Source organism: Cucurbita maxima, unplaced genomic scaffold (assembly GCF_002738345.1).
Source record: "Cucurbita maxima cultivar Rimu unplaced genomic scaffold, Cmax_1.0 Cma_Scf00017, whole genome shotgun sequence".
NCBI lineage: Eukaryota > Viridiplantae > Streptophyta > Magnoliopsida > Cucurbitales > Cucurbitaceae > Cucurbita > Cucurbita maxima.
In genome coordinates, this window is record NW_019272033.1 from 3290415 (window position 1) to 3311950 (window position 21536).

The window sequence follows — 21536 nt, forward strand, 5'->3', positions numbered from 1 at the left end:
TTTTTTTTTTTTTTTTTTTTGAAAAAATAAGCCTTTATTTTCATGATTTTTTTTTAAATTTTAACCCTAAACCCTAAATGGAAGATGTGGTGATTCTAAACTAAATTAAGAAATAATAAGCATTAAAATGAAATAAGAATAACGTACAATAAAAAAAAATCTTTAATGACGGTAAAGAAAATGTAGATCTAAAATTTTTATCGATATTGATTCTTACTTTTTAATATCGAATAGTGACAAACATTATATGTTCTTTCATAAAAATTGTTTGATGAGGCTTTTATATTTTTACAATTTACTAAATCTATTTGATCGAGGATTCTTTCTTCCCTTTTGAGTTTTTCTCTTCTCTAATGGTTGTGTTTGTTTATCGTTGTAGTTTTCATGTTGTGGGTTTGATCGTTATGGCATTGTGGGTCTGTTCACTTGGAAGTTGTTACTTGTGAATCTCGAGAGTGGATGGTTGACCACCGTCCCTTAATTTTTCTTTTGGGTAGGTGTTCATTGTTGGATCTCGCCAATACAACCCCATAGTTGCGATTCTATTAGTTGTCACGATGGGTTGCTCACTAAATGTCATTTTTATGGACCGTTAATATCGTTGGTAGCAAATTTGAAGGGGTGATAGTTGTTAGTGGTTGTGGGTAGCAGATCTAAAACGATGGCGGTTGTTGGTGCCCATGGGTAGGCACATGTACAGTCTTTGTGGCTGTTCATTGGCCTGAGTACCAAATCAGGAGCCATGGTAGCTGTTTGGTGGCTAAACTTTCTCAAATCTATGATATGCCATATTGAAACACGACGTTTATTTATCTTTAAATTATAGGCGTTCTGTTTGTTGGGACGCATCCATCATTGAATTTCTTATTTCAAATGAGAGTGAGTCACCAATACCAAATGGAAGACAATAAAAAGCTAATACTACTACTTGGATGGATACCTAAAAGGTAAGTATTGTTGTGTGTTTTAACAAATTATACAATATTGTTACTTATTTCGATATTTTGTAGCATTCCGCCAAGAAAGTTGCATGGAATGTGGGTATTATGTGATTTAGGGGTACGAGTTAGATGAGTGGAACTTGCATCAACCTACATTTGAGTATCTCATGGTGGCACTTAGAAATATACTCTACATTTGAGTATCTCATGGTAGCACTTAGAAATATACTAATAAGTAATGAAATCAAAAGTGTATCAGACACAAACTTGAAATTTCAAAAACTCATTGGACGCTACCAAATATTGGATGGAAACAAAGTAGTTCAAAGTGATATTAAACACTTCTAAACTTCAGAAAGTAGATAAACACAGACATTTATAAGTAATCTAAACTTTTAAGTATATATATATATATATATATTTGGTTCTAAAATTTTCAAAATATCTAATAGGTTCAAAATTTTAAGCCCTTGCTATATAATAACTAAATAACCTTAAAAAGTATAAAAGAAAAGAATAAAATTAGATACATTTCCCCCCAAAAGTTATGAGCTTTGAAAACAATAAAAGAAATCAGTGGAAGTGCGGGTGAAAGAATGTTAATAACAAAGAGAAGTTGTGGAATTGGTTAAAGAATTTAGTGTGGCTTTTGGTTTCCTTCTCAAGCTTGAAGTGAAGAGAATTGGATTCAAAATAGAAGTGTGAAGCAAGCTTATAGCTTATGTAGTAAGAGCATCAGGGAGGTTAGATCGAGCCCCAAGGACCTTACCACCGAAGTCAGGGAATGTCTCGTGTCCACTCAACGGCCCAACCCTCCCACTTTGGCTCACATCAATCGGGTACTTCAGGAGGTGTCCTTGCAATGGCTTAAACTCCTCGGCTGTGTATTTCTTCCAGTTATCTTCAGCTATCTTGTTCACTGCTTTCACACAAACCAAACTTTCTGGCTCCTTGAAGCAACTGTCGATGTTTCCTAAATGTTCGGCCCACAGCGACATTCTATAGCCATAAACCTGCGCATCGAGGGAGATCAATCAGTTAAATGACGTTTGAAAATACTTCGGATGGTCTGTCTTTATCCGTTGAATTTGCAGACAGAGTTGCGAGCGAACCTGGCCTCGTGGATGTCGTTTCCTCTTAACCCATGTGTTATTGAGTTGATATGCACCCATGGCAATCTCAGTGTCCCTTGAACCAGCCATTGATCTTTGATTTATGTTAGCAGACCCTATTATTACATACTCGTCGTCGACAATCATTCCTTTCGCATGCACGTATATCATGAATCTTCGGAACTTTTGCGAGTCTGAAGTCTGAAAATTGAAAATTAAATATCCTCAGGATTAATATATCTAATTTATATTCCCTGCAGTGTAGCACACTAATTAGGCCAAAGCTGCACCAATGGACCATTTATGACACAGAGAAACGTAACTAGACAAGTCTAGTTAACTTAGCCAGCATCACAATGAAAGAGTTCATAAGTTTAAATCTCTATATAATACGAAAAAACAGAAAGTTTCAGAACACGTGATTACCAAATCTTCACTCTTGAGAGAATGAGTAGAGGAGCATGATAAGTCGTTGGGAGGTTCCCTATTGCCAAGACAGTAAAAGTTCAAGTAGTCTGAGGGATGAGCGTTCTCGAGATTCTTATATTTCAACTCTCGTCCAACGATTTCATACATCATTTGGATTGTCTGGCCCTGTAAACATAAGATGGTAATTTCAAACTTGTGGAGGCCAAACCAGCTTATTGTTGAAGTTTACTTCAGGGTTAAAAAAAACAAGCTCGAACTCGAGGCAACCAGAAAAACGACAACATGAAACGGTCCTCGAGATTCACAAATCTATTCACTTACAAAAGGGTACGACTATTGCAAGAAACAATAATACAAAACAATGACAGTTAACCTCACTACCTGCCAGAACAATATTTCTTGAACAGAAACAGAACTGGGAGCCCCTTCAGGCCACATTGGTATCACAATGTATACAGCAAACCTCTCATTGGCTCTTATCTTACTAGCAATCTTCAATGCCAACTCCATAGGAATAAGATTATCAGCACCTGCAACCAAAATAATTAAATGAAAATGAAAAGGCAAAAAAGTTGCTTAGACTCCTTGAATATCACTGCAAACTCTGTTTCAACAACCAATTACATAATTTAAATACCATGTTTGCTCGTTAACAATAAAAATATATCACTCTCCTCTTAAATACTTCGACACGTCCATGAGCCAGAAAGTTTTTCTAAACGATAATAGAAGATTGCATACTCTAGTTTTAATGTCCACTAAGTGTCAAAGTATCAATGTCTGTGTCGAACTATGATATGTTACCGAAACTAAAGTACAAGCTTTTATCGTTAGTAGTAAAACCTGCTTCTTTGTACGCAGGCCACGCAAACGACGATCCTAGAAAATACTGATTCTCAATGTATATGAAGTGTTGGGCAGATCTTATAGCTTGAATATATGCTGTTTGAATGCTTTTGTCAATAACCAAATTTTTTGCACAAACCAGATTCTGCAAAGTATATGGAACAAACAATTTAGACAGATTGAGAAGTAAAGGCTAATTGTGAAATATATCTTAGTTAATTTACTCGATCAAGAGAACAGCTGACCTGCAACTCGGCTTGAAAAACATCCTTGGGAAATCCTCTCAAAGATCCTGAATCTATGGACCGGAAGACCTGTAAAATGAAGAATTGTTCGCCCACGTCATTATTATTAAATTCAGAAGTTGCATATGATCCTACTTCAGAATATCAACCTGAACATGCCAATTGTTGGGATCATTTTCCTCAGAAACCCATAACAATGGATCGTCGTTAGGGACTGACTGAGATGGACTGAGTATCCAAGATATACGTTCCAACTTTATTAAAGCATCTTCATGCCAATGTGATACTCTTTTGAACCGCTGACCTAATTCAGACCATTTTGTGGCTTTTCGCCATCGTTGTTCAAAGTTAGTAAGCACGTCATATGCCGCAGGCCCTTCAATTTTGCAATGTAAATCATGCCATGGCTGCCGAGGACCCTTTGCACCTCCCTGACAGATGATTTACAATAGAAATCAGATAACAATTCTGCAAGAGCGGCGAACAGTTTTTTGTAAGTTACACTACTTAAAGACAAACTAAAGTTTTAATTACAGCAGGCACTCACGGAAAAAGTTGGATTATGATAATCATCATCAAATACAGTGTCAAGATCTTTTAACAACCGATGCTCGGGAGTATCGTAACGACCATCGCAAAGGTCAAGTCCTCCAATAAAAGAACTAATCTTCCGGTAATTTCCAGATGCTTGAGTATCCACAATCACGCACTTCTGGTGATGGGTGAAAAGCGTTCCAACAACCTGAAGCATGAGATAAACTAAAAGTTCATTGTGGCTCATAATAACATACATCATCTACAAAACCTTTCCCCCATTAAAAATAAAAAATTAAAGAAAGATCAAAATCAATGGAGAAGAGATTCGCAAAAAAAAAAAAAATGAAGTGGACATATAAAATTCCTCCAGTTTTAATTAATGACTAAAGTTCAAATTGAAAACACAAAAAATTGCAGGCTGGAAATGAATAGAGAAGGGATATGGCATGGGGGTAGGAGAAAAAGATCATCAATGTGTCCCATCATCCAATCCCCCCCACTCTTCAAGTTGATAACATAACAAATTCAAAGCATTAACTGGTATGAAGGGATACCGCATGGGGGAAGGAGAAAAGGTCAATGAATTCACAAGGTCAGGATTAAAACTACTTCAGTGATCCCCCACCTCCCTGAAATGCACCATCATCCAAATCCACCCTCCCTCAAGTCAATCTACGTTCAAATGGTAGTGTGGCAATCATTCTCTACCCAACATGTGCTCAATAGGTTGATTTAAAACTACTGCACGATATTCTAATGCAAGTGAAAATATATAACTCGGAAATGGTGTTTCGGTCATTACATATTGTGCCTTGAAAGATCTACAAATTGTATTACCAAGCTCTTATGAGAATTCTCTTTCTTTAAGGTGATAGAAAAGCCTACTTCCTCAGCCAGACATTGCAGGAAAGGAGAAACTAGAGTAAGTACGAGCATACCATGAAGTCCTAACTACTGTGATAGACAGACAAAACAAACAGAAACTAAATCTGTTGTTGTGACAGTGAACTACCAAATGAACCCAGATAAATCAATTTTCTTAAAAATTGCTAACAATTATCACAAACTACAAGCACAACTATAATTTTAAAGCTCACATGAGTCAACATCACTCGAAAATATATATTAACTTAACAAGCACAACATGATGGCGATGAAATTCAATTTGAGGGTATAACTTGAAATAATCATGAACTCAATTGAACATTAAAATTTTACTAAACTCCAAATAAACCCATCAAGATCGTATTACTAAAATTTTAAATCTAAATGATGCAAATAGCAGGATGGAGAGTAAACTGCAACTAATGAATCAATTTCCTACTGAAAATTTAATGATTTCTACATTATACGTAGTGAGACTACCATAGAAGAACAATTTAATATGATTAAAAACAGGGGAAATTGTTGAAGACCAACATGTAACTGAACCATGGTATAAAGCGTGCCTGTTGCTTAAAAATGCTAAGCTTACTGCTGGCATATCGGGGTGACAGCACACATGACACAGAAGAGTGCTTGAAGAACTTCCGGGTCTCCTCATCATGCGTCTGCATCACTCCAGTCTGCAATTAAAATAAAAATCTAAAAACCATCAGAACAACCATTATATGATGAATTTAACTGATTAACAAAAGGGAAATACAAGAAACTAGAAGTCACTCTTCTTCCCATATTACTGATATTGGTCCTTTGCCACCAAGAGCATTCTTCATCGATTAGTAAAGAACACGGCTGTTATTAATCTCCACCAAAAGAAAAGAAAAGGAAAGGGAAAAAAAACTCGCACCGTGTTAATGAAGAACTTGCTGTGGGAAGTCTTGTCATCCCAAACCAATAACAAGACTCGCACCCCTTCTTGAGACTTGTACTTGAGCAACTCTCCCAAGTTCAAATCCCCACCATTAGGCAACGGCTTTGAAGGCTCTCTCACAAGCTTCACCTTATGATATATGGACCAACCAGCGATGTAGACTAAATGGTGAGCCTCCAAAATGGCATGGCATATATCCTCCCAGCAATTCTCATGCTGATACAAATTCCCCTTTTCCAATTCAATCTCCTCCAACATGTTATCGGGAACGTGCGCGTCCTGATAAAGCGTTACCGAACCCCCATGGCGTACCGGGAAATAGCAATTCCGAACGCCAAAATGTTCGGGATCGGCTGCAATGCCTTGACGGTACAGAGGATTGTCCTCGCACTTCGTGAATTTCATTTCCAAGCGTACAGCAGAGTCCGGCTTCGGCGGTTTCCCAAACGAACCGATAATCGGAAACCAATCATCTATGACTTCGCCAGAAAGAACTCTGCGCGCAGGGACCGTGGCAATGCCAATCAAATCCGCACCAAACACATCGTTATCCTTCACATGAAACTCCACCTGCGAGACCGGATGAGCAAGAGATATTTTGAAGTGCTCGTTCCAGATAGGGTTCTGCGAGTTCGAAATAACTCGCGTCCGAGCAACCGTCGCTCCCGCAAGACAAACGGTGACGTAAGGATCACTAGTAATAATCTTCCGGTGGCGCTTGTGTTCATCCTCATCGTTCTTGGAAAACGGTTTCCGACAAGAAGTAAAAACAGTAAAAAACCGCCGAATACGCTCCGTTAGCAAATCCATATTAGGCAAACGCCGCGCCTCAATGATCTTCAAATCGAGATCGCCGTGCACGTACACCAACGGCTCCGCATCATGACCATTCATTATCGGCGAACAAAAACCAAGCACCAATCCAGAAACGAAGAATGAAGATGAACCAAGCAAAATGCAATGAAGAAATTCCGCAGTCGTAGACAAAAAATTTGACTCAATATAATCAAAAAAAATATAGAGCGTTAAGAGGATAATGAGAATACGAGCCGTTGGCTAACACCGGAGGAACACGACGGCACAAGACCGAATGAAGGAGGCGACGACGGTTAAGAGGTGGAGAGACGTCGGTTTTCCTGTGGTCCCTGACGCAGCCAACGGCGAAGGGCGGAACAGAGAAAACCAAGAACAAAAAAAAAAAATGATAGAAGAAAAAAGGGGCAACGGGTTGGGGGTTTGAAGGTGAAAACTTCCGATGGGCTTTGATTTTTTGACATGCTATTTAAAGATCAGACACGTGGCGCAAAATCGTTCTAAATTGAACTGCCTTTTTTTTTTTTAAATAATAATTATTATTTCTGCTTTTTCTTTTTTTCTACCCTTAACCGGTCATAATTTCAAACATGGCTTCCAATAATTCAAGTCTCCTTCATTTAAAAAATAATTATGCTTTATTAATTGCTAATTTTGCCCTTTCTTCTAATAATTTAATTTCTTTAATTAATTTTAAATTTAAGTATTAAAATTTTAATTGCAAAAAATAATAAATAAGTTAAATATTTATTATAAAAGAAATTAGGGATATATATTAGGTAAGAAGAAGAAAAGGGAAGAATTGTCGGCGAAGTAAGAATGAAAGACGGATTGGAAGGTGGGGGCCACGTGTGACATAGGATGGAAGTTTCTGACATACGCAATAAAGTAAGTCGTCTATTAAAAGCTGGATCCATTTAGATCTTCCTATAGATGGTCTATATAATTTTTTTATTTTAAATAATATAAAATAAATCCTTTTAAATATTTAACTTTTAGATTATTGTAAAAATTTTAAAGAAATTACTCATTTTTATATATTTAACTGCAAATTGTTGATATTGTTCATTTCAACGTCATAAAATTAATTTTTACAAACTAGTTATAAGTCAATTGATGTCACGTAAATATTCCTTTTTCTTTATTTTTTTTTTGGGTACTTTATAAATTTAGAAAAAAAAAAAGTAATAACGTAATTAAATTATATGAATTCATTTTGAATTTTAGCAATTACGAGTCATTTTATTTTATTTTCTTAGATTTGTCTATGATTTAATGACAAAATATGCCTTTTAAGAAGTTTATAATTGCACAAAATTATAACACATTTAAAATATACAGATATAATTTATGTCATCTATTGAAATTTCTTATCAGAAATTGTTTTTCCTTCCAGAATTATAAATAGCCATAATAATAATTGATTTTACAAGTCACTTACAAATGGCTGTTAACAAAAATTCTGGGGAAAAACAATTCTTATCCCTTAATTTCCTATATTTTTTACAATAAACAATGAAACATTTACACTCTTTTAACAACAAAATAATAAGCAGTGGAAGAACAAGAACTAGACTTCCACATGGATGATGCTAATACTGGCTTTGGTAGGAGCCCTTATCATGCTACTCTGAACAAATGCTATCATCTGCAACGAAACAAAATATGTCCATCAAATGGAACAAACAAAGTTTACAAAAGGGGCAAAATATAATCCATTTTGCATATAATAGAAATAAGTTCATGTTTAATTCATCCTTTTAATCCTTATCATTCTAGAAGTGTAGTATAATTCTTTTAGTTTAGTTGAATCTCCTAAGCATCATCATCAATGTCACCATTCCTATATGTTAGCAACTTCTCACGTAACGTGTTTTCTTTAGAAGTAACAAAAACTAGTTATGGGTTGACATTCTATCGTCTTTTTTTGTCGTATCCAAACAAAATGTAACATGTAAAAGGTAACACTTCATCGTCGATTCAACGTAATAAAAACTAGGAAGGAGTGGATTGCAAAGATTAGGCTTTTTTGAAGTAATAAAATACAGCGATTTACAACCAAAAGAGCACATGTCCACGTTTTTTCGTCACTAAGAAGGTCAACATATGCTAAGAGTAAGGACGTTTTGGAAAATTGTTAAGACTAGTCAAACCAAACTCAGATCATGGAACTTGAATACAAATTTAAACTAAAATCCATCCAGCAGAGCAGCCATAGGCATCAGTTAATGGAGTGGAAAAAAGATTCTTACCGCAGAAGATCCAGCACACATGATGCTAAATCCAGGGAAATTAAATGGAGCGTTTTCAGAGAGAAACAAAGCTGAAAACACCACAACTCTGTTAGTGTTGTCATCTCTGGCTGTTGCATTGCACAAAGTAAAGAAAATTTAAGCAACTTACCAGTTAAAGGAGAGAAAACCAATGGAGAAACAACATTGGCAAATGAAGATATGCCTGAAATGCATCCTTGAGCCATACCCTGGTAATCAGTCAAATCCAGGAATATTGTTATGCTAAGAACAAAAGTCAAGTCAGAATGTGATTCTAAAAAAAAAAATGGTTACAAATTTTGATTTTGGTTACAACAAAAGTAATATTTTGCTAAAATATGATCACATATTTTGATTTTTCCAATTGATTTCTTATTAGCTATTCCCGTTTTCGTAGAAGGTGGTAAATAGCCAAAGTTAAGTTGTATTCGAAAGCATGGACATGTCAATCATTAGAGTTTTAGAGAGCTGTTGCTATTAGTTCAATCCATTTTAAACCACCAAAACCAGCTAGAGTTTCTTCTTTGGTTTCTCTCTACCTAAACACAAAGGCAGGCTCTTTTTTGAAGTTGGGGGAGATGTATAATGATATGGTTATTTATTTTTATTCAGCAGATCCGTTTGGTTAAGTTGTTTGTTCAACTAATAACTTAGAATTTAGCGGTCAATTCCACTGTCATGTAAAGACCACAAATAGTGAGGTTATATTTGGTATTTTTGACAGTTCAATGAATCAGAATATTAGCTAGTTTCTCTCTAAATGAAATTATAAAATAAAATAGCCAGTCAACTGCTCAGAGATTATTGATTGATGGTGCTCTTGAAAACTAACCTGCTCGCTTGCACCAACTTGTTTTGACACTATGCTTCGCAGCTGTGGATTAGAAATGTGAAATAAATTAAGTTCAATAAAATTATCAATTGAGAATAAACCCTAAATGCTAAAGAAATTTGACACTCACGCAAGGCTGCCAGAAAACGAACAAAACGGAAAACATTGTAGCAACATAGGCAACCTGATTGATGACAGCAAAATTAGTCATTTCATGACATGATGCAATTTATGGAGAAGAACGGAATTTCAAATCAGTACTATAAAATAATGAACCAAAATTTATTAAAAAGAATTGTGCTGCATTGCCCATTTATTTGCAAAGACGTACCCAGTCAGCCCAAGCAATGCTATGAAGAAGCATCTGCATTCAAAACCCAATAAAACAAATTCAAGCATCCATGAATTGAGTCATTTTCAAATTTATTAACATGAGATTGAATGATTAGAATAACATTCACGACTATTAAGTTTAGAAGCAAGAAGAACGTTAGAGAGCTTACATGAACGCAGTTGAAAAAGAGCCCAACTGAGAGTAGCCTTTCCTCTCCTAGAGCAGGAACCAAGATGGGCATCAAAAGTAGCTGAAATTATGCATTTAATGGTAAGAACACACGTGGAAACCAAGACGGATAATTCACCAGTAGATCGAAAAATTTAAGCTCAGGCAGATAATTTAGGCTACTACTTCTTTTTAACATATTCTAAACAGATTACAGAGGAAGATTAACATCGAAAGAAATGCAGACACAGACTAAAATAAAATAGTATGACGTGCCTGTGAAAAAGTCGAAGCAGCCCCAGAAATCATCAGCAAATCAGCGAACTTATCCTTGTTAAAGTGAAATCTGGCTTTTAAATAGTACTGCAGTTGGGAAATCAAACACAGGTCAGCATATCAATTGTCCAAGACAAGCTGCTCAATTGAAATTCATTAGGCACGAACAGAAGTTTACAATCTGAGAAAGATGAGGTTGATCACCAACGACTAACACTTTCTATTTAAAGTAAACCAAACAAGTCTAATGAAATTATAACTAACAGTTTTCCCAAGCAAAATTGAGATCAACGAGATGCATTTCAGCTACCGGTCAAAAATTGAAAAAAGCTGGCCCAGATTAGATCCTTGGACCAAAAGACTAACCAGTATTGAAGCATGAAGACCAACATCGGCGAGATTGCCAAAAAATGCAACGATGGCTGCTTGTTTTGTCGTGCTGCAAACAATGAATAAGAGAAAGAAGATTGAAAATTTAAGAATAAACTCATCATCTTCCCGTAGAGCAAACAATTTGATCCAAACTCCATGACTATGAGATTACTCAGAAACGAGAGTGTAACTTGAACTCCTATATATTCTAATCCATCAATGGATACATTACTAATTAACTTGACCTCGTGAAATCAAATAATGTGATAATTAACCTACGCTGACTCCATGCTGCTATGTGTTTTCCAAATGAGTTGAAGTTCATTAATATTAGTATTAATTTTTACTTAGAAACTAATTTCAAGCTTCAAGGCACAAATGGAAATCAAATTAAAAAATCGGATCAAATTAACACATACCTAGTCTTCAACAGTGCACAAAGGTCCTTCACTGAAGGAAATGCGGTAATAACCTTTTCTTTTCTGGGCGAAACTGGATCCGAAGAAACAGATTCTACATTCTCCCCGGACACTAGCGGAGCAGAAAGATTGCAATCGGCGATAGAATCAGTAAGGAAAAGCCTCATATACACTACCGCAGCAGCCGCTACGGAAGCCGCTACCTATTCGAGTAGACAAGCAGCTCAACACAGAGTACAACCGAAATTTCAGAGAAAGAAAACCGAGAGTACCTGAAAAGTGGATGAAATAGAGAGAAAACGAGCACAGAGAGTCCCGCAAACGAAAGCAGAAGATCCAACGGCCGATAGCATTCCGAACGCAGAAGCTCGCTGGTGTGCCGGTACATTGTCGGCCTGTAATTGCAGAGATAAACCCAAAGTGATGAGTGAATGGCCATGGCGTCGAACGTTCAGGGTGCCAGCGTTAAAGCTGCCAAATGACTGCTGGAACGAACACGAGAATGGCGGGGGATTTTTATTCGTCCTAATTTTAATTTTAAGTTTTTTAATAATCATGATTTTTTTTTTCAATTTATGAATATTCAAAATTGATAATCTAACTATTTATTAAATATTAAATTTTATTTTAAATAGTATATGTCAATTATATTGTTTAAATCCTATTTTAATTGTTATAATTTAATCATATTTTATTCTCGTAACAATTATTAGTATTAAAAAAATTAATTCAAGACGATAAATTATCATTTATAGTTATATAATTAAAATTATAATTTTAGCACTAAAAGTTCTGAGTGCCAATAAAATTTTAAATGAAGAATTTTGCCTAGCTTCGGTCACACGTTAATTAAACAAACTTTATAAAAGTTTAAATTAAAAAGGAAAAGGCAAACTAAATCTGCCGATGTGGTAGAAAATCTTACCGCATAAGCAATGGCCAAGCACTGAACGCTCCCTTCACAAACCGTACTCGTCACACACTTCAACACAAAATAAACGTAGAACAAATGCCTCGACCTACCATATCCCAGAATCCCTGCAATCATATTACATCAAATTTACCCTAATCTCTTAAATCAATTTAACGCAAAACAAAAGATCAAAAAGCATCATCGTCCTCGAGCAACACGAACCGAGGGGAAGGATAGTGAGAATCATGGGAATAGTGAGCAGAGTCTTCCTCCCGAGCCTATCCGAGAGGTTACCGAGTAATGGCATCATAATAAACGCACCAAGTCCCGTCACCTAAATACCTCAAAAACTAATCAAATTTATATTACAATACAAAACTATCAGTCATGTTTGTAAGAAACTTACGACTTGTTGAAACCCAGTAAAGTAAATGGCCATGGAACACTCGTCTCGACCGGGACAGAGAGCCGACATGGTGACATCGGTAATAGCCGGAATGACCATCATGGTTGCGAAAGTGTATAGAAAACCCATCATCAACAAATGGGTTAGCTTCGAAAACCCTTCCATTTTTCTTCTTCGTCTTCTCTCTGAGCAAACTGGAGGTTCCAAGCTTGGATATAAAGGCCACTCCCCCCCACTATAAGTAACGCCTAATTAATTATTGTTTATTGCGTAAACCACCCACATATATAATGGGCTAACAATAAAAGTTAACAACAATATCAAATAGTTTCTTCCAAGTTTCAATTTTGACAAAAAAAAAAAAAAAACAAATAAAATAAAATAATTAATTGATTCAAAATTAAAAATTAAGAGTATTAAAAGTTTAAGAATCTATTAGATATGTCGATAATAATTATGCACTTTTAATTATGTTGTTCCGAAATACTGGATTCTCTTTCGAGTAGGTCCTGAAAGAAGGACGGCTAGATTGCCAACAAATACTTATTATTGAATTCATCCAATCCGATAGTACCCCATTTTTTGAACGTCAAATGGCAAAGTTACTGCACACTTTTAAAATAAGTTTATATTTTTATTTTAAAAGAGGGATTAAATTTTTTATTATAAATATTAAATTATATATATACGAACTTTTTATGATACAAAGGATGGTCACCATTCATGATTTAATTCATGAAATCGATAAATGAAATAAACTTTCAGTTAAACCGAAATGATGAGAAATTGAATATATTGCTGACGAAATTGCGTCTCTGTCTTCAATAAAACAATGAGTAAAAAGAGAAAGTGAAAAATACCATTTATTCTATTTCCATTTTAATATGTAATTTTAATTAAATTAATTGTTTTAGTTTAAGTAATTATTTTACATAAATGTGTATTAACTATAAATATATAAAGATTATAATATTTATCCAATCATATAGTCTAATTTAATAGATAAATTTCATACATATTATATTTATAATAATAAAAGAAAAACATCGTTCGGGTTGCTTCCTCGTTGGCTTGTCTGTCTTGGAAGTTTTAAATAGCAAAAAGAATACTCATATTTTGTCTTTTTGTGTTTCTTTTTCTTTTTTATTTTAATTATTATTTAACTAAAAAAAAAAAAGGGAAAATGATGAATGAGTGGCTTCTAAGTACATCCGCCCCTCTCTGCTTCACGTTGGATTCATTGAGGAGCCGTGCAAGTAACGCTTATCTAAAAAAATAATAAAAATAAATATATATATATATATAGAGAGAGAGATTATTTTAGCCGTACTTTCCGACTATATCTTATTTTAATTAATATACTTTCAAAATTTTAAATTTAATTCAATAAGTCCCCGATCGAATATTCAGTAGCAAACTATTTTCGTATCTGGTGTGTCTTTTTCGGTCCTCTCATACTAGGGAAAGGTCCTCTCAATGCTCTAACGCCCACACTAGATATGGACTAAACTGTCTCACGACGTTCTGAACCCAGCTCACGTACTGCTTTAATGGGCGAACAACCCAACCCTTGGAACATACTACAGCCCCAAGTGGCGAAGAGCCGACATCGAGGTGCCAAACCTTCCCGTCAATGTGAGCTCTTGGGGAAGATCAACCTGTTATTCCTATATTAACTTTTATCCATTGAGTGACGACCCTTCCACTTGGCACCGTCGGATCACTAAGGCTGACTTTCGTCCCTGCTCGATGGGTGAGTCTTGCAGTCAAGCTCCCTTCTGCCTTTGCACTCGAGGGCCAATCTCCGTCTGGCCCGAAGAAACCTTTGCACGCCTCACGTTTATATTTAAATCCAAGAGTGAAAATAATTTTTTTTTTTAAAAAAAATCGTTTATATTTCTCAACTTTCAAAATTATAATAATTAAAATTCAAATTAATTATTGAAACAATATACACTATAAACTATTATAAACCGAATTCAATTCGCGCAATTTATTAGTAATTTATAATTATTTTTTATTTCATTAAATCTATTTAAAAATTTATTTTTTTCGTAAAATTATAATAGTATATAAAAAATAAAAAAAACAAAATGTGACATGATTTTACAGTAGCAGAAAAAGAGGGAGGAAAAGACGAGAAAAAACCATTCATAATAATTAATACACTTATCTAACCATTTCATGTCATTTATTTGTAAGCTAACATTTAAAAAAAATATCTAAAAAATGTGTATTAATGATATAATTTTTGTATGTTAAACAAGAATATAATATAGTGATTTACTGGTTTGTTATCAAATATGTGATTTCATGGTTTGTTACTAAATTTATGATTTACAATATAATATTTATTATACACATCTCTAAATACACGAGGTCCATAAGTTACAGTGCCATTCGACCTAACAAATACGACTTTTTTTTAATAAAAAACTATGTTTAATAAAATGATTTTAAAAGGTCAAAAGTGATTTTTAATTGCTAATCGAGTATAAATCAATCAATATAAACGTGATCAACTGAGTTTAGGTTTCAACGTCATCCTTCCTCACTAATAATAAAAAAAATAGAGAAAAAACAATGATTTTTATTTAAAACATTATGTGTATATATATATATATATGTGTGATAAAATCAAAGACAAAACTAAATGTGAGGGTAAATGACGGAAAATAAATGCATATATTCTTTTATATAAGTAATTATGATTAGTTATATCTATATAATAGAGGCAATTTTAGCTCTATACTCCAAATTTTATTTTGAAAAATATATTAATAAACAAGTTTATAATAAAAATGAGTTTTTTTTTCACCGTTATTAATTTAAAAATAAAAATGGTTTTTTTAAAATATTCAATTATAAATTTAATTTTTAAAATTTTAAATATATGTCTATTTGTAAATTTAATCGTTAAATTATGATATTTTTGAATTCATTAAATTAATACAAGAAAAGGTGAAAGTTTAAGGTTCTTTAAAAAATTTGAATTAATTAAAAATTTTACGAACAAAAAAATCCAAAATAAAATTTTGGAATAAATTTTATAATTTAAAAAATTGTTGTAAAATACCATTTTTACCCTTCCATTTCTCCCTTTTCCTGTTCTCGCGAACTCCCCCCTTTCTTCATTCTCTTCTGAGTCAGCAGAATCGTCAAGTTTACGCGCCTTCGAAACCGCTTCATTCTGTTCCTTCCAGCTTATCTCGATCAATCGTCCCTTCCTTCCAACATTCTTCGCTTGGCTGCTTCAAGGTTTGTTCATGAATTTTCTTTTTCCTTTGAGATTCTGTCGTGTTAGGGTTGCTGAAATCACGATTAGATTGTTTTTGTGTTATTGTTCCCTATATCTCTCTCACTGTTCCAAAATGTTGTTCCAGAGTCATCTATCACAGATTAATTAGCGTTCAATGTACACGTTCTTCCAGCATGAGAATGGATTGAGGATTTGATGATTGTAATTGCTGTTTTGTTTATTACTTATGCACATTTGTGAAAAACTGGCGTTTATCACTTTATTCTAGGCTGAGTACGGTGGATTTGACCTATGGAAGCTGCAATTCCTTCTCGAAACTCTTTGCAATTCTTCACTTGGTAGTAGTTATTGATTAACCGCCGTGTATTGTATTTTAGCACTATCACATACTGCCAGAGGTTTGATTAATGCCATACAATGAATTTTAATATTCTTTCCGTGATCTTGAAAAAGGAAAAGACTTATCGCTATAACATTCATGGTTGTTGGCCGAATTTCTAAAAGTTGTAATAGTATGAGTAACATTTGTGACATTTTGAGAATTAAGAGAGAGCATTAACATGTCAGATCGCATGATTTTGTTTGTAAATGTTAATCACAGTCCTTTTTCTTTAGCAAACCTGAATCCATTTTTGCATTTCTTCTAAAGCCAGTTGCATTGATTCCATGGTATCCTTTATTTTGCACGATAATCTCAGTAACTTTAGCACCAGCTCTAGATCAAAATTGATGCTCTAATACCAATTGATAGGACTCTGATCTTGCAATAGAAATTGACAGTGAATAACACTGAAATCGTATTGCGCTTGTAATGGCTTGGTCTCTCCCATTGGCCTTATAGACTATGGTATGGATTTCTTTTTGGTTTATAAAAAATCTTCTACTGACGTGAAGTGTCAATTTATTTGACTAAAATGGTTTGGTTTGTGCTATGCAACAAAATGGAATTTCATATGTATTATGATATCCATGGGGCTTTTGTTTTGACTTCATGTGCCATTTATCGTTCATAGAGTTTATATAAACTATTTTTAATACACTTTTTCAATTCAGTTTTCTTTGATGGTAGTAATTTATCATACCTGCCCTCTCACTCTTCTTCTTAATTTCCCATGATGTTTTCATTGGTACTTAGTAGGAATTGGTAAGGCTATAAGCAAAGTTGTCCACAATCATGACAGGGAGTTGATTGAGATTGCTGCACATAGACCCGATCCTTAGTAAATCATTCGGCATTGCCCCTTCGAGCGCGAAAGGAAATATTTAAATTATCCAGTTGACCTCTGCTGTGGAGCAGAGATGAGCATGAGGTTGGTAGAAAAATGTGTTAAGCTGTCAACTCACAAGAACTTTCTGGCTTGCAATAAATTTGGTTACCACCCTCGAGCTCTGCATAATGGTCCAGACACCATTGATGAACTCTTAGACATACATGTGGTAAAAAAAGAAAAGTCCTTTGATGACGATGAAGAAGAATTGATAACTCAGCGACGCCTCACCAGCACTCGACGTGAGTCTCTAAGTCTCTACAGGGACATTCTCCGTGCAACTCGATTCTTTATGTGGCCGGATTCTCGAGGTGTCTTGTGGCGAGATGTTCTCAGGCAGAATGCTCGGAAGGAGTTTGAGGACGCCCGCTTTGAGACTGATCCAGAAATTGTGACCAGACTTCTCATTGGTGGGCGTGATGCAGTGCAGTCGGCTCTTGACAAGCTTGCTGAGAAGCAGAGGCAGGAGATTGATAAGAAACAAAGTGGTGGAGATCGACCCTGATATCTTATATGTTGAATGTATTAAGATTGCTGCATTTCTCACCTTTTTTTTAATTTGGAAAACATTAGGATTCTTCTTTACAAGTTCACTGCGCCCAGAGAGGGAAGGAAATTTTCTTCTTGACAACAATTAATTTAGGTTTATTTAGCATATTATAGGTTTTTAATTATAAAATTAACGATACAGTGTCTTAACTAATTGAGTTACATCAAACTATTACTTGATCCTCTAGTATGCCCTTGTCATGAGCTATGTAAGTTTAGGCACCATCTAAAGAGAAAGAATAGTGCAAACGAGTATAAGAATATTCACTTAGTACCCTTACTTGGATGGCTATAACCATTCAACTGAAATCTTTCATCGATAGAACTAGATTTATCTGAGCTTACCTTATACGACTTTGGCATGCTACTTAAATCATTATGAATATATGAGGTGTGATCGTGTAACTTGATACATATAAACTTTGCCAATAATTTATAGAGGTTAGTTGACGACTCTCTATCACCCATAATTATGAATGGAGTGAGGAGCGATCCTGTATCTAGCAAAAATAAATGCACTAAAAATACGTTAAATTATTATTATTTCATCACGTTAATATTAATTAATATAGTTATCCAAACTTTTATCTCCACACGAAAAGGATATCCGAACAACTCTCGTGGAGATGAACCAAAATAACAAAATATAATGAAGTCAACTATAACTTAAAATGAGCATCAACCGAGCATAACTCAGTTAGCTAAACTTAATGGATTAAAATTTTAAATTTTCATTGGAACTAATAATAATAATAATAATAAATAAATAAATAAATAAATAAAGTGGGTTAGTTTGAGAATTTTGAACTTGATATTTATGGTCATTGAATGAAGTAGTTGATATTACAGAATATTGTTTGGGCTTTTGAGCTGCAAAATAAATTATGACATAAAATGTTGATTGTATAATACAATATAATAGCTTTGATTGTAACCCAAATCTGCCAACCTACTCTTTTAATGAAACAGCAAATAATAATAATAATAATAATAATAATAATTAAAAAATTTAAGGTCCATTGCTATCCATCTTCAATTATTTGATTTTTAATTTTTTAATCCAAAAATTCAAATTTCAAAATCAAATTTTAAAAAATAAAACCAAGATAATAATTTTATTTATTTATCAAAAATAAATAAATACTTGAATTTCAATTTTAAAATAAAATTATTCGAAAATAAATATTAAATCATAAACAATCTCCCTTTCTAAGCTCAATCGTCACGTCAATTTATAAAAATTCTTAAAATATATATATATATATATATATATTTATTTATTTATATAATTAAAATTTAAAAAAATTGGATTAGTACACGTTGTGGTTCACCTTCTATGGCTAGAAACAGTAAGGCCATGGTGGCACTGGCCAGCTCTTCACCGTCAGCATTAAATTTGAAGAACCAAACCCACAAAAGCCCTCAACATAGCTACACATATAAATATCATCACAAAATTAAAGGCACTAAGCTTCACAGAATGCCTCCTCCTTCACTGAATTTGATGTTTTTTCTGTCTCTACTGCTCCTTTTGCATCTCCGACCTACAATTGCTGCTATAACGATCCCTCTCGGGTACTCGGTTCCCGCCGTCTTCGTCTTCGGAGACTCGATCGTCGATACGGGTAACAACAACAATGTCATTACTCAAGCTAAGTGTAACTACCCGCCCTATGGTAGGGATTTCCCCGGTGGAAGCCCGACCGGCCGATTCTCCAATGGCAGGGTTCCCTCCGACCTAGTTGGTATAAAAAATTTGTTTTTGAATATACGTAGGACCTAATTGTAGGAATCCAGACTTTGAACTTTTCTTTTCCGTTTTTGTTAGCTGATGCTCTGGGTATCAAAAAACTCTTGCCACCGTACGCCGATCCAAATCTTCAACCTGAAGACCTAATTACCGGCGTCAACTTTGCTTCTGGTGGAGCTGGATTCGACCCTCTAACCTCTCAAACAGCGGTATATATATATATATATATACTCATCTCACTTTTTTCCATTAAAAATTACTAAATTATTTATCGTAATTTGAAAAGTTTATGGAAATTTCCATGCGCGTTAATTCATTTAATCGACCACTTGTCACTATCACGATCATTTTTTGTCAATTTAACTGTAATTTACGTGATCAACCCACGATAAATTCGAATGAAATTTTTGTGAAATTTCAGCCAGCAATATCACTTGAGGATCAATTAGCAAATTTCAGAGCATACAAGAAGAAGCTAGAAGGGCTTGTAGGAGAAGAAAGAGCAAAGTTCATAATAGTCAATAGCCTTTACCTTGTGGTGGCTGGCAGCAATGACATAGCCAACACCTTTTATCTTGCAAGAATAAGACAACTTCACTTCACCATTGATTCCTATACTGATTTCATGGCTCAATCCGCTTCTGCTTTCGTCAAGGTAAACCCTAAACCCGAACTCTGAGCTTAACCCACTGTTCCACTACAAGTTCAGTTTCGTAAACTTTAATGTTTGTGTCTATTTAGTGCTTCAATTTTATAAACAGGGTTCTTAAACTTTCGTGTTTTTCTCCTACAAAGGAACTGTACGCAGCCGGTGCACGAAGAATTGGATTCTTCTCAACTCCACCGCTCGGATGCGTACCGTCACAAAGAACTTTGGCGGGCGGGATTCAAAGGGAGTGTGTGAATGAGTATAATAATGCTGCAAAGCTTTTCAATGGGAAGTTGCATTCCACTTTGGATCACCTTCAAACTATACTCCCGGATAGTAGAGTGGTTTATGTGGATATTTACAACCCTTTACTTGATGTTATCCTAAACTACGTTAAATATGGTATGTTTACTTTCTCTCAACTTTTTATAACCATTTCAGCACAGTTTGTTGACACTAACTTAATTCTAGGTCACTGTCATATCACACCGTATTTTAAAGCCCAAATATTATATCGAACCTATAAGACTCTAGACTAACTAATTGGCTAACGATTTTCAGGATTCAAAGTTGCAGATAGAGGGTGTTGTGGAAGCGGGTTAATTGAGGTGACGTTTTTGTGCAATAAGTTCGTGAAGACTTGCCCCGATAGCACCAAGTATGTGTTTTGGGATAGTTTTCATCCCACACAAACAACTTACACCCTTCTTGTTGCTCCTATCATCCAAAGATATATTTCTCGCTTTCTATAGTTCTAATTAATTTAACAGTAAACAATGTCACAATAATTTTCTCGAAGTTTTAATGAACTCAAGATATTTACATTCTTCATTCATATCTTTTACATTAAGTTACACGTACATCTTCCTAACAGTCTTATAAGACTAACGACAATACGTAATGAGCCAAAATAAACAATATGTACTAGCGGTGGGCTTAGGCTGTTACAAATGGTATCAGAACAAAAAATCAGGTCATGTTTTAAAAACGTGAGGCTAACGACGATACTTTCATAAATATATATTTTAATATAAAGTTAATAAAAATAATGATATTAAATACATTTGAAAATATAGAATCAGTCCTCTTAATTTACATATTTAGTAATTTTGGTTAAAAAAAATGAGATACTTTTCGTCAAAATAATTTAATTAATTATTGTAATAAGAATATTAGGATTAAATTAAGTAAAATAATTGGCATTAATTAATCATAAATGTTTTTACCCAAATAAAGAATTAATTGGATAATTTTATTTATAAAAAGAGGAAATTAATGAGTTATAACTACTTGTATGCTCTATTTATTTAAATCTATATTTAATTCAGTATC

General features: G+C 34.3%; 4 protein-coding genes across 6 annotated transcripts; 2 read left to right on the top strand and 2 right to left on the bottom strand.

The window, feature by feature from the left end:
- Positions 1 to 1446: 1446 nt before the first annotated feature.
- On the bottom strand, positions 1447 to 7159 carry LOC111492040 (phospholipase D delta-like). Its single transcript, XM_023141202.1, has 10 exons — positions 5900 to 7159; positions 5559 to 5675; positions 4121 to 4315; positions 3723 to 4004; positions 3574 to 3642; positions 3326 to 3473; positions 2864 to 3012; positions 2480 to 2647; positions 2054 to 2254; positions 1447 to 1954 (listed from the first exon to the last, which is right to left on the bottom strand). The coding sequence occupies exons 1-10, from the start codon at positions 6815 to 6817 to the stop codon at positions 1661 to 1663; spliced, it is 2541 nt and encodes an 846-aa protein (XP_022996970.1). The 5' UTR covers positions 6818 to 7159; the 3' UTR covers positions 1447 to 1660.
- Positions 7160 to 8119: 960 nt separating this feature from the next.
- Positions 8120 to 12955, bottom strand: LOC111492041 (hippocampus abundant transcript-like protein 1). Its single transcript, XM_023141203.1, has 14 exons — positions 12730 to 12955; positions 12546 to 12657; positions 12336 to 12448; positions 11683 to 11805; positions 11411 to 11613; positions 10986 to 11058; positions 10620 to 10706; positions 10345 to 10425; positions 10173 to 10205; positions 9972 to 10025; positions 9842 to 9883; positions 9140 to 9218; positions 8989 to 9059; positions 8120 to 8384 (listed from the first exon to the last, which is right to left on the bottom strand). The coding sequence occupies exons 1-14, from the start codon at positions 12892 to 12894 to the stop codon at positions 8307 to 8309; spliced, it is 1314 nt and encodes a 437-aa protein (XP_022996971.1). The 5' UTR covers positions 12895 to 12955; the 3' UTR covers positions 8120 to 8306.
- Positions 12956 to 15808: 2853 nt separating this feature from the next.
- LOC111492289 lies at positions 15809 to 17881 on the top strand. 3 transcript variants are annotated; one of them, XM_023141577.1, is made up of 2 exons: positions 15809 to 15987; positions 17127 to 17881. In XM_023141577.1, exon 2 carries the CDS (start codon positions 17288 to 17290, stop codon positions 17759 to 17761), a length of 474 nt encoding a protein of 157 aa, XP_022997345.1. In that variant the 5' UTR covers positions 15809 to 15987; positions 17127 to 17287; the 3' UTR covers positions 17762 to 17881. The 3 variants fall into 3 exon arrangements, with proteins under 3 accessions (XP_022997345.1, XP_022997347.1, XP_022997346.1); XM_023141579.1 differs by having other exon boundaries at positions 15816 to 15987; positions 17170 to 17881; XM_023141578.1 differs by lacking the exon at positions 15809 to 15987 and adding an exon at positions 16015 to 16835.
- A 1272-nt stretch (positions 17882 to 19153) lies between these two features.
- Positions 19154 to 21038, top strand: LOC111492487 (GDSL esterase/lipase EXL3-like). Its single transcript, XM_023141836.1, has 5 exons — positions 19154 to 19550; positions 19634 to 19764; positions 19977 to 20210; positions 20351 to 20606; positions 20766 to 21038. The coding sequence occupies exons 1-5, from the start codon at positions 19163 to 19165 to the stop codon at positions 20954 to 20956; spliced, it is 1200 nt and encodes a 399-aa protein (XP_022997604.1). The 5' UTR covers positions 19154 to 19162; the 3' UTR covers positions 20957 to 21038.
- Positions 21039 to 21536: the final 498 nt, after the last annotated feature.